General features: G+C 54.9%; 1 protein-coding gene across 1 annotated transcript in view; it reads left to right on the forward strand.

The window, feature by feature from the left end:
- Positions 1-12,500, forward strand: part of LOC125450308 (integrin alpha-D-like) — a 25,913-nt gene that overhangs the window by 1,833 nt on the left and 11,580 nt on the right. The window contains exons 2-3 of the mRNA XM_059643269.1: positions 430-534; positions 3,560-3,639. Coding sequence (XP_059499252.1) covers positions 430-534; positions 3,560-3,639 — 185 coding nt within the window. The remainder of the gene's footprint in view (positions 1-429; positions 535-3,559; positions 3,640-12,500) is intronic.

Below are 12,500 nucleotides of genomic sequence, written 5' to 3' on the forward strand. Positions count from 1 at the left end.
CCGACAGCGCCCGCTCCCTCAGCGCTGACTCTCCGGCAGTGCCCGCTCCTTCAGCACTGACCCTCCGACAGCGCCCGCTCCCTCAGCGCTGACTCTCCGACAGTGCCCGCTCCTTCAGCACTGACCCTCCGACAGCGCCCGCTCCCTCGGCGCTGACCCTCCGACAGCGCCCGCTCCCTCAGCGCTGACCCTCCGACAGTGCCCGTTCCCTCAGCACTGACCCTCCGACAGTGCCCGCTCCATCAGCACTGACCCTCCGACAGTGCCCGCTCAATCAGCACTGACCCTCCGACAGTGCCCACTCCCTCAGCGCTGACCCTCCGACAGTGCCCCCTCCCTCAGTGCTGACCCTCCGACAGTGCCTGCTCCCTTGAGAGGGAGATGGGTTTTGAAGGTGCATGTTTAATTTGAACACTTTGGTATTTTCAGACAGATACATCAGTCAGTATAGGCTGTGCGGACAGCGTCGTTCAACAGGATCATCACGTCACTAACTGCACTATCGCACATGAGACATTTGCTGAGAACAGTCATGTAAGTGTCAGAAACACCAGTCAGTGTACAGATATCTCCTGGAAAGAGAGAGTGGGGGGGAACTGAGAGACACCAGTCAGTGTACAGATAACTCCCTGGGAGAGAGAGAGAGAGAGGGGACTGAGAGACACCAGTCAGTGTACAGATATCTCCCTGAGAGAGAGAGAGAGGGGACTGAGAGACACCAGTCAGTGTACAGATATCTCCCTGAGAGAGAGAGAGAGAGGGGGGACTGAGAGACACCCAGTCAGTGTACAGATATCTCCCTGAGAGAGAGGGGGGGACTGAGAGACACCAGTCATTGTACAGATATCTCCCTGAGAGAGAGAGGGGGGACTGAGAGACACCAGTCAGTGTACAGATATCTCCCTGAGAGAGAGAGGGGGAACTGAGAGACACCAGTCAGTGTACAGATATCTCCCTGAGAGAGAGAGAGGGGGGACTGAGAGACACCAGTCAGTGTACAGATATCTCCCTGAGAGAGAGAGACGGGGGGTACTGAGAGACACCAGTCAGTGTGCAGATATCTCCCTGAGAGAGAGAGAGGGGGACTGAGAGACACCAGTCAGTGTACAGATATCTCCCTGAGAGAGAGGGGGGGGACTGAGAGACACCAGTCAGTGTACAGATATCTCCCTGAGAGAGAGAGAGAGGGGGGACTGAGAGACACCAGTCAGTGTCCAGATATCTCCCTGAGAGAGAGAGAGGGGGGACTGAGAGACACCAGTCAGTGTACAGATATCTCCCTGAGAGAGAGAGACGGGGGGTACTGAGAGACACCAGTCAGTGTACAGATATCTCCCTGAGAGAGAGGGGGGGGACTGAGAGACACCAGTCAGTGTACAGATATCTCCCTGAGAGAGAGAGAGAGGGGGGACTGAGAGACACCAGTCAGTGTACAGATATCTCCCTGAGAGAGAGAGGGGAGGGACTGAGAGACACCAGTCAGTGTACAGATATCTCCCTGAGAGAGAGAGAGAGAGGGGGGGACTGAGAGACACCGGTCAGTGTACAGATATCTCCCTGAGAGAGAGAGAGAGGGGGGATTGAGAGACACCAGTCAGTGTACAGATATCTCCCTGAGAGAGAGAGGGGAACTGAGAGACACCAGTCAGTGTACAGATATCTCCCTGAGAGAGAGAGAGGGGGGGGACTGAGAGACACCAGTCAGTGTACAGATATCTCCCTGAGAGAGAGAGAGGGGGGGGGGACTGAGAGACACCAGTCAGTGTACAGATATCTCCCTGAGAGAGAGGGGGGGGAACTGAGAGACACAGTCAGTGTACAGATATCTCCCTGAGAGAGAGGTGGGGGGGGACTGAGAGACACCAGTCAGTGTACAGATATCTCCCTGAGAGAGAGAGAGGGGGGACTGAGAGACACCAGTCAGTGTACAGATATCTCCCTGAGAGAGAGGTGGGGGGGGACTGAGAGACACCAGTCAGTGTACAGATATCTCCCTGAGTGAGAGAGGGGGGACTGAGAGACACCAGTCAGTGTACAGATATCTCCCTGAGAGAGAGGGGGGACTGAGAGACACCAGTCAGTGTACAGATATCTCCCTGAGAGAGAGAGAGGGGGGGACTGAGAGACACCGGTCCGTGTACAGATATCTCCCTGAGAGAGAGGTGGGGGGGACTGAGAGACACCAGTCAGTGTACAGATATCTCCCTGAGAGAGAGAGAGGGGGGGACTGAGAGACACCAGTCAGTGTACAGATATCTCCCTGAGAGAGAGAGAGGGGGGTACTGAGAGACACCAGTCAGTGTACAGATATCTCCCTGAGAGAGAGGGTGGGGGGGGGACTGAGAGACACCAGTCAGTGTACAGATATCTCCCTGAGTGAGAGAGGGGGGACTGAGAGACACCAGTCAGTGTACAGATATCTCCCTGAGAGAGAGGGGGGACTGAGAGACACCAGTCAGTGTACAGATATCTCCCTGAGAGAGAGAGGGGGGACTGAGAGACACCAGTCAGTGTACAGATATCTCCCTGAGAGAGAGAGAGAGGGGGGACTGAGAGACACCAGTCAGTGTACAGATATCTCCCTGAGAGAGAGAGAGAGGGGGGACTGAGAGGACACCAGTCAGTGTACAGATATCTCCCTGAGAGAGAGAGAGAGAGGGGACTGAGAGACACCAGTCAGTGTACAGATATCTCCCTGAGAGAGAGAGAGAGGGGGGGACTGAGAGACACCAGTCAGTGTACAGATATCTCCCTGAGAGAGAGAGGGGGGGGGGGGGGTACTGAGAGACACCAGTCAGTGTACAGATATCTCCCTGAGAGAGAGAGAGAGGGGACTGAGAGACACCAGTCAGTGTACAGATATCTCCCTGAGAGAGAGAGAGGGGGGACTGAGAGACACCAGTCAGTGTACAGATATCTCCCTGAGAGAGAGAGAGAGGGGACTGAGAGACACCAGTCAGTGTACAGATATCTCCCTGAGAGAGAGAGAGAGAGGGGGGACTGAGAGACACCAGTCAGTGTACAGATATCTCCCTGAGAGAGAGGGGGGACTGAGAGACACCAGTCAGTGTACAGATATCTCCCTGAGAGAGAGAGAGAGGGGACTGAGAGACACCGGTCCGTGTACAGATATCTCCCTGAGAGAGAGAGGGAGAGAGAGAGGGGACTGAGAGACACCAGTCAGTTTACAGATATCTCCCTGAGAGAGAGAGAGAGAGGGGGGACTGAGAGACACCGGTCCGTGTACAGATATCTCCCTGAGAGAGAGAGGGAGAGAGAGAGGGGACTGAGAGACACCCAGTCAGTTTACAGATATCTCCCTGAGAGAGAGAGAGAGAGAGGGGACTGAGAGACACCAGTCAGTGTACAGATATCTCCCCTGAGAGAGAGAGAGAGGGGACTGAGAGACACCAGTCAGTGTACAGATATCTCCCTGAGAGAGAGAGGGGGGACTGAGAGACACCAGTCAGTGTACAGATATCTCCCTGAGAGAGAGAGAGGGGGGACTGAGAGACACCGGTCCGTGTACAGATATCTCCTGTGATTATCCTCCCTGTAGGTTTTGTTCATCTTGACTCTGGATGTCTCGAACTCTGAAACGTGGAGTGACTCTATCCATATCAATGTGTCCGCGTCCAGGTACAGCACTGTCTCCCCACGCACCCCCCCACCGCTCTCCCCCCCCCCACCACCCCCCCACCCCAGTGCTCCTGGTCCCTTCCTGACGCTGCACTCAGCTTCTCCCTCCGACACTCACACCCACCTCCTCCTCACTTCCTTCTCTCCCACTGTCTGTACCCCTCCTTGTTCTGTGTCTGACAGTCTCTCTCTCTCTCTGTCTCTCTGTCTCTCTCCCTGTCCCATCTCTCTCTCTCTCTCTCTCTCTCTCTCTCTCTGTCTCTCTGTCTCTCTCTCTCTCTCTCTGTCACATCTCTCTCTCTCTCTCTGTCTCTCTGTCTCTCTCCCTGTCCCATCTCTCTCTCTCTCTGTCCCATCTCTCTCTCTCTGTCCCATCACTCTCTCTCTCTCTCCCATCTCTCTCTCTCTCTGTCCCATCTCTCTCTCTCTCTCTCTCTCTCTGTCCCATCTCTCTCTCTCTCTGTCCCATCTCTCTCTCTCTGTCCCATCTCTCTCTCTCTCTGTCCCATCACTCTCTCTCTCTCTCCCATCTCTCTCTCTCTCTGTCCCATCTCTCTCTCTCTCTCTGTCTCTCTCTCTCTCCTCTCCCTGTCCCATCTCTCTCTCTGTCCCATCTCTCTCTCTGTCTCTCTCTCTCTCTCCCTGTCCCATCTCTCTCTCTCCCTGTCCCATCTCTCTCTCTCTCTGTCCCATCACTCTCTCTCTCTCTCCCATCTCTCTCTCTCTCTGTCCCATCTCTCCCTCTCCCTGTCCTATCTCTCTCTCTCTCCCTGTCCCATCTCTCTCTCTCTCTGTCCCATCTCTCTCTCTCTCCTGTCCCCATCTCTCCCTCTCCCTGTCCCATCTCTCTCTCTCTCCCATCTCTCTCTCTCTCTGTCCCATCTCTCCCTCTCCCTGTCCCATCTCTCTCTCACTCCCTGTCCCATCTCTCTCTCTCTCTGTCCCATCTCTCTCTCTCTCTGTCCCATCTCTCTCTCCCTCCCTGTCCCATCTCTCTCTCTCTCTGTCCCATCTCTCTCTCTCTCTCTGTCCATCCATCTCTCCTCTCTCTGTCCCATCTCTCTCTCTCCCTGTCCCAACTCTCTCTCTCTGTCCCATCTCTCTCTCTCTCTCTCTGTCCCATCTCTCTCTCTCCCTGTCCCATCTCTGCCTCTCCCTGTCCCATCTCTCTCTCTCTCTCTGTCCCATCTCTCTCTCTCTGTCCCATCTCTCCCTCTCTCTGTCCAATCTCTCCCTCTCTGTCCCATCTCTCTCTCTCTGTCCCATCTCTCTCTCTCTCTGTCCTATCTCTCTCTCTCCCAGTCCCATCTCTCCTCTCTCTGTCCCATCTCTCTGTCTCTCTGTCCCATCTCTCTCTCTCCCTGTCCCATCTCTCCCTCTCCCTGTCCCATCACTCTCTCTCTCTCTCCTATCTCTCTCTCTCTCTGTCCCATCTCTCCCTCTCCCTGTCCCTATCTCTCTCTCTCTCCCTGTCCCATCTCTCTCTCTCTCTGTCCCATCTCTCTCTCTCTCTGTCCCATCTCTCTCTCTCCTGTTCCATCTCTCCCTCTCCCTGTCCCATCTCTCTCTCTCTCTCCCATCTCTCTCTCTCTCTCTGTCCCATCTCTCCCTCTCCCTGTCCCATCACTCTCTCACTCCCTGTCCCATCTCTCTCTCTCTCTGCCCCATCTCTCTCTCCCTCCCTGTCCCATCTCTCTCTCTCTCTGTCCCATCTCTCCCTCTCCCTGTCCCATCTCTCTCTCTCTCTGTCCCATCTCTCTCTCTCCCTGTCCCATCTCTCTCTCTCTCTGTCCCATCTCTCTCTCTCCCTGTCCCATCTCTTTCTCTCCCTGTCCAATCTCTTTCTCTCCCTGTCCATCTCTCTCTCTCTGTCCCATCTCTCTCTCTCCCTGTCCCATCTCTCTCTCTCTCTGTCCCATCTCTCTCCCTGTCCCATCTCTCTCTCTCTCTCTCCCATCTCTCTCTCTCTCTGTCCCATCTCTCTGTCTCTCTGTCCCATCTCTCTCTCTCCCTGTCCCATCTGTCTCTCTCCCTGTCCCATCTCTCTCTCTCTCTGTCCCATCTCTCTCTCTGTCCCATCTCTCTCTCTCTCTCTCTGTCCCATCTCTCTCTCCCTGTCCCATCTCTCTCTCTCTCTCTGTCCCATCTCTCTCTCTCCCTGTCCCATCTCTCTCTCTGTCCCATCTCTCTCTCTCCCTGTCCCATCTGTCTCTCTCCCTGTCCCATCTCTCTCTCTCTGTCCCATCTCTCTCTCTCCCTGTCCCATCTCTCTCTCTCTCCCTGTCCAATCTCTCTCTCCCTGTCCCATCTCTCTCTCTCTGTCCCATCTCTCTCTCTCTCTCTCTCTGTCCCATCTCTCTCTCTGCCTGTCCCATCTCTCTCTCTCTCTCTCTGTCCCATCTCTCTCTCTCTCTCCCTGTCCCATCTCTCTCTCTCTCCGTGCCCCATCTCTCTCTCTCTCTCTGTCCCATCTCTCTCTCTCTCTGTCCCATCTCTCTCTGTCTGTCCCATCTCTCTCTCTCTCTGTCCCATCTCTCTCTCTCCCTGTCCCATCTCTCTCTCTCTCTGTCCCATCTCTGCCTCTCCCTGTCCCATCTCTCTCTCTCTCTCCCATCTCTCTCTTCCACTGTCCCATCTCTCTCTCTCTCTGTCCCATCTCTCTCCCTCTCTCCCTGTCCCATCTCTCTCTCACTCCGTGCCCCATCTCTCTCTCTCTCTCTGTCCCATCTCTCTCTCACTCCCTGTCCCATCTCTCTCTCTCTCTGTCCCATCTCTCTCTCTCTCTGTCCCATCTCTCTCTCCCTCCCTGTCCCATCTCTCTCTCTCTCTGTCCCATCTCTCTCTCTCTCTGTCCCATCTCTCTCTCTCCCTGTCCCATCTCTCTCTCTCTGTCCCATCTCTCTCTCTCTCTCTCTGTCCCATCTCTCTCTCTCCCTGTCCCATCTCTGCCTCTCCCTGTCCCATCTCTCTCTCTCTCTCTGTCCCATCTCTCTCTCTCTGTCCCATCTCTCCCTCTCTCTGTCCCATCTCTCTCTCTCTCTGTCCCATCTCTCTCTCTCCCTGTCCCATCTCTCTCTCTCTCTGTCCCATCTCTCTCCCTGTCCCATCTCTCTCTCTCTCTGTCCCATCTCTCTGTCTCTCTGTCCCATCTCTCTCTCTCCCTGTTCCATCTGTCTCTCTCCCTGTCCCATCTCTCTCTCTCTCTGTCCCATCTCTCTCTCTGTCCCATCTCTCTCTCTCTCTCTCTGTCCCATCTCTCTCTCCCTGTCCCATCTCTCTCTCTCTCTCTGTCCCATCTCTCTCTCTCCCTGTCCCATCTCTCTCTCTCTCTGTCCCATCTCTCTCTCTCCCTGTCCCATCTGTCTCTCTCCCTGTCCCATCTCTCTCTCTCTGTCCCATCTCTCTCTCTCCCTGTCCCATCTCTCTCTCTCTCCCTGTCCAATCTCTCTCTCCCTGTCCCATCTCTCTCTCTCTGTCCCATCTCTCTCTCTCTCTCTCTCTGTCCCATCTCTCTCTCTGCCTGTCCCATCTCTCTCTCTCTCTCTCTGTCCCATCTCTCTCTCTCTCTCCCTGTCCCGTCTCTCTCTCTCTCCGTGCCCCATCTCTCTCTCTCTCTCTGTCCCATCTCTCTCTCTCTCTGTCCCATCTCTCTCTGTCTGTCCCATCTCTCTCTCTCTCTGTCCCATCTCTCTCTCTCCCTGTCCCATCTCTCTCTCTCTCTGTCCCATCTCTCTCTCTCCCTGTCCCATCTCTCTCTCTCTCTGTCCCATCTCTCTCCCTGTCCCATCTCTCTCTCTCTGTCCCATCTCTCTCTCTCTCTCTCTGTCCCATCTCTCTCTCTCCCTGTCCCATCTCTGCCTCTCCCTGTCCCATCTCTCTCTCTCTCTCTGTCCCATCTCTCTCTCTCTGTCCCATCTCTCCCTCTCTCTGTCCCATCTCTCCCTCTCCCTGTCCCATCTCTCTTTCTCTCTGTCCCATCTCTCTCTCTCTCTGTCCCATCTCTCTCTCTCTCTGTCCCATCTCTCTCCCTGTCCCATCTCTCTCTCTCTCTGTCCCATCTCTCTGTCTCTCTGTCCCATCTCTCTCTCTCCCTGTTCCATCTGTCTCTCTCCCTGTCCCATCTCTCTCTCTCTCTGTCCCATCTCTCTCTCTGTCCCATCTCTCTCTCTCTCTCTCTGTCCCATCTCTCTCTCCCTGTCCCATCTCTCTCTCTCTCTCTGTCCCATCTCTCTCTCTCCCTGTCCCATCTCTCTCTCTCTCTGTCCCATCTCTCTCTCTCCCTGTCCCATCTGTCTCTCTCCCTGTCCCATCTCTCTCTCTCTGTCCCATCTCTCTCTCTCCCTGTCCCATCTCTCTCTCTCTCCCTGTCCAATCTCTCTCTCCCTGTCCCATCTCTCTCTCTCTGTCCCATCTCTCTCTCTCTCTCTCTGTCCCATCTCTCTCTCTGCCTGTCCCATCTCTCTCTCTCTCTCTCTGTCCCATCTCTCTCTCTCTCTCCCTGTCCCGTCTCTCTCTCTCTCCGTGCCCCATCTCTCTCTCTCTCTCTGTCCCATCTCTCTCTCTCTCTGTCCCATCTCTCTCTGTCTGTCCCATCTCTCTCTCTCTCTGTCCCATCTCTCTCTCCCTCCCTGTCCCATCTCTCTCTCTCTCTGTCCCATCTCTCTCTCTCTCTGTCCCATCTCTCTCTCTCTCTGTCCCATCTCTCTCTCTCCCTGTCCCATCTCTCTCTCTCTCTCCCATCTCTCTCTTCCACTGTCCCATCTCTCTCTCTCTCTCTGTCCCATCTCTCTCTCTCTCTCCCTGTCCCATCTCTCTCTCTCTCCGTGCCCCATCTCTCTCTCTCTCTCTGTCCCATCTCTCTCTCACTCCCTGTCCCATCTCTCTCTCTCTCTGTCCCATCTCTATCTCTCTCTGTCCCATCTCTCTCTCCCTCCCTGTCCCATCTCTCTCTCTCTCTGTCCCATCTCTCTCTCTCTCTGTCCCATCTCTCCCTCTCTCTGTCCCATCTCTCTCTCTCCCTGTCCCATCTCTCTCTCTCTGTCCCATCTCTCTCTCTCTCTCTCTCTGTCCCATCTCTCTCTCTCCCTGTCCCATCTCTGCCTCTCCCTGTCCCATCTCTCTCTCTCTCTCTGTCCCATCTCTCTCTCTCTGTCCCATCTCTCCCTCTCTCTGTCCCATCTCTCCCTCTCCCTGTCCCATCTCTCTCTCTCTCTGTCCCATCTCTCTCTCTCTCTGTCCCATCTCTCTCTCTCCCTGTCCCATCTCTCTCTCTCTCCGTGCCCCATCTCTCTCTCTCTCTCTGTCCCATCTCTCTCTCTCTCTGTCCCATCTCTCTCTGTCTGTCCCATCTCTCTCTCTCTCTGTCCCATCTCTCTCTCTCCCTGTCCCATCTCTCTCTCTCTCTGTCCCATCTCTCTCCCTCTCTCCCTGTCCCATCTCTCTCTCACTCCGTGCCCCATCTCTCTCTCTCTCTCTGTCCCATCTCTCTCTCACTCCCTGTCCCATCTCTCTCTCTCTCTGTCCCATCTCTCTCTCTCTCTGTCCCATCTCTCTCTCCCTCCCTGTCCCATCTCTCTCTCTCTCTGTCCCATCTCTCTCTCTCTCTGTCCCATCTCTCTCTCTCCCTGTCCCATCTCTCTCTCTCTGTCCCATCTCTCTCTCTCTCTCTCTGTCCCATCTCTCTCTCTCCCTGTCCCATCTCTGCCTCTCCCTGTCCCATCTCTCTCTCTCTCTCTGTCCCATCTCTCTCTCTCTGTCCCATCTCTCCCTCTCTCTGTCCCATCTCTCTCTCTCTCTCTGTCCCATCTCTCTCTCTCCCTGTCCCATCTCTCTCTCTCTCTCCCTGTCCCGTCTCTCTCTCTCTCCGTGCCCCATCTCTCTCTCTCTCTCTGTCCCATCTCTCTCTCTCTCTGTCCCATCTCTCTCTGTCTGTCCCATCTCTCTCTCTCTCTGTCCCATCTCTCTCTCTCTCTGTCCCATCTCTCTCCCTGTCCCATCTCTCTCTCTCTGTCCCATCTCTCTCTCTCTCTCTCTGTCCCATCTCTCTCTCTCCCTGTCCCATCTCTGCCTCTCCCTGTCCCATCTCTCTCTCTCTCTCTGTCCCATCTCTCTCTCTCTGTCCCATCTCTCCCTCTCTCTGTCCCATCTCTCCCTCTCCCTGTCCCATCTCTCTTTCTCTCTGTCCCATCTCTCTCTCTCTCTGTCCCATCTCTCTCTCTCTCTGTCCCATCTCTCTCCCTGTCCCATCTCTCTCTCTCTCTGTCCCATCTCTCTGTCTCTCTGTCCCATCTCTCTCTCTCCCTGTTCCATCTGTCTCTCTCCCTGTCCCATCTCTCTCTCTCTCTGTCCCATCTCTCTCTCTGTCCCATCTCTCTCTCTCTCTCTCTGTCCCATCTCTCTCTCCCTGTCCCATCTCTCTCTCTCTCTCTGTCCCATCTCTCTCTCTCCCTGTCCCATCTCTCTCTCTCTCTGTCCCATCTCTCTTTCTCTCCCTGTCCCATCTGTCTCTCTCCCTGTCCCATCTCTCTCTCTCTGTCCCATCTCTCTCTCTCCCTGTCCCATCTCTCTCTCTCTCCCTGTCCAATCTCTCTCTCCCTGTCCCATCTCTCTCTCTCTGTCCCATCTCTCTCTCTCTCTCTCTGTCCCATCTCTCTCTCTGCCTGTCCCATCTCTCTCTCTCTCTCTCTGTCCCATCTCTCTCTCTCTCTCCCTGTCCCGTCTCTCTCTCTCTCCGTGCCCCATCTCTCTCTCTCTCTCTGTCCCATCTCTCTCTCTCTCTGTCCCATCTCTCTCTGTCTGTCCCATCTCTCTCTCTCTCTGTCCCATCTCTCTCTCTCCCTGTCCCATCTCTCTCTCTCTCTGTCCCATCTCTCTCTCTCCCTGTCCCATCTCTCTCTCTCTCTCCCATCTCTCTCTTCCACTGTCCCATCTCTCTCTCTCTCTCTGTCCCATCTCTCTCTCTCTCTCCCTGTCCCATCTCTCTCTCTCTCCGTGCCCCATCTCTCTCTCTCTCTCTGTCCCATCTCTCTCTCACTCCCTGTCCCATCTCTCTCTCTCTCTGTCCCATCTCTCTCTCTCTCTGTCCCATCTCTCTCTCCCTCCCTGTCCCATCTCTCTCTCTCTCTGTCCCATCTCTCTCTCTCTCTGTCCCATCTCTCCCTCTCTCTGTCCCATCTCTCTCTCTCCCTGTCCCATCTCTCTCTCTCTGTCCCATCTCTCTCTCTCTCTCTCTCTCTGTCCCATCTCTCTCTCTCCCTGTCCCATCTCTGCCTCTCCCTGTCCCATCTCTCTCTCTCTCTCTGTCCCATCTCTCTCTCTCTGTCCCATCTCTCCCTCTCTCTGTCCCATCTCTCCCTCTCCCTGTCCCATCTCTCTCTCTCTCTGTCCCATCTCTCTCTCTCTCTGTCCCATCTCTCTCTCTCCCTGTCCCATCTCTCCCTCTCTCTGTCCCATCTCTCTCTCTCTCTGTCCCATCTCTCTCTCTCCCTGTCCCATCTCTCTCTCTCTGTCCCATCTCTCTCTCTCTCTCTGTCCCATCTCTCTCTCTCCCTGTCCCATCTCTCTCTCTCTGTCCCATCTCTCTCTCTCTCCCTGTCCCATCTCTCTCTCTCTCTGTCCCATCTCTCTCTCTCTCTGTCCCATCTCTCTCTCTCCCTGTCCCATCTCTCCCTCTCCCTGTCCCATCTCTCTCTCTCTCTCTCCCATCTCTCTCTCTCTCTGTCCCATCTCTCTGTCTCTCTGTCCCATCTCTCTCTCTCCCTGTCCCATCTGTCTCTCTCCCTGTCCTATCTCTCTCTCTCTCTGTCCCATCTCTCTCTCTCTGTCCCATCTCTCTCTCTCTCTCTGTCCCATCTCTCTCTCCCTGTCCCATCTCTCTCTCTCTCTCTCTGTCCCATCTCTCTCTCTCCCTGTCCCATCTCTCCCTCTCCCTGTCCCATCTCTCTCTCTCTCTGTCCCATCTCTCTGTCTCTCTGTCCCATCTCTCTGTCTCTCTGTCCCATCTCTCTCTCTCCCTGTCCCATCTGTCTCTCTCCCTGTCCCATCTCTCTCTCTCTCTGTCCCATCTCTCTCTCTCTCTCTGTCCCATCTCTCTCTCCCTGTCCCATCTCTCTCTCCCTCTCTCTGTCCCATCTCTCTCTCTCCCTGTCCCATCTGTCTCTCTCCCTGTCCCATCTCTCTCTCACTCCCTGCCCCATCTCTCTCTCTCTCTGTCCCATCTCTCTCTCTCTCTGTCCCATCTCTCTCTCCCTCCCTGTCCCATCTCTCTCTCTCTGTCCCATCTCTCCCTCTCCCTGTCCCATCTCTTTCTCTCCCTGTCCCATCTCTCTCTCTCTCTGTCCCATCTCTCTCTCTCTCTGTCCCATCTCTCTCTCTCCCTGTCCCATCTCTCTGTCTCTCTGTCCCATCTCTCTCTCTCCCTGTCCCATCTGTCTCTCTCTCTGTCCCATCTCTCTCTCTCTCTGTCCCATCTCTCTCTCTCCCTGTCCCATCTCTCTGTCTCTCTGTCCCATCTCTCTCTCTCTCCCTGTCCCATCTCTTTCTCTCCCTGTCCCATCTCTTTCTCTCCCTGTCCCATCTCTCTCTCTCTCTGTCCCATCTCTCTCTCTCTCTGTCCCATCTCTCTCTCTCCCTGTCCCATCTCTCTGTCTCTCTGTCCCATCTCTCTCTCTCCCTGTCCCATCTGTCTCTCTCCCTGTCCCATCTCTCTCTCTCTCTGTCCCATCTCTCTCTCTGTCCCATCTCTCTCTCTCTCTCTGTCCCATCTCTCTCTCCCTGTCCCATCTCTCTCTCTCTCTCCCTGTCCCATCTGTCTCTCTCCCTGTCCCATCTCTCTCTCTCTGTCCCATCTCTCTCTCTCCCTG

The sequence above is a fragment of the Stegostoma tigrinum genome, chromosome 50 (genome assembly GCF_030684315.1).
Source record: "Stegostoma tigrinum isolate sSteTig4 chromosome 50, sSteTig4.hap1, whole genome shotgun sequence".
In the NCBI taxonomy this organism is placed as follows: Eukaryota; Metazoa; Chordata; class Chondrichthyes; order Orectolobiformes; family Stegostomatidae; genus Stegostoma; species Stegostoma tigrinum.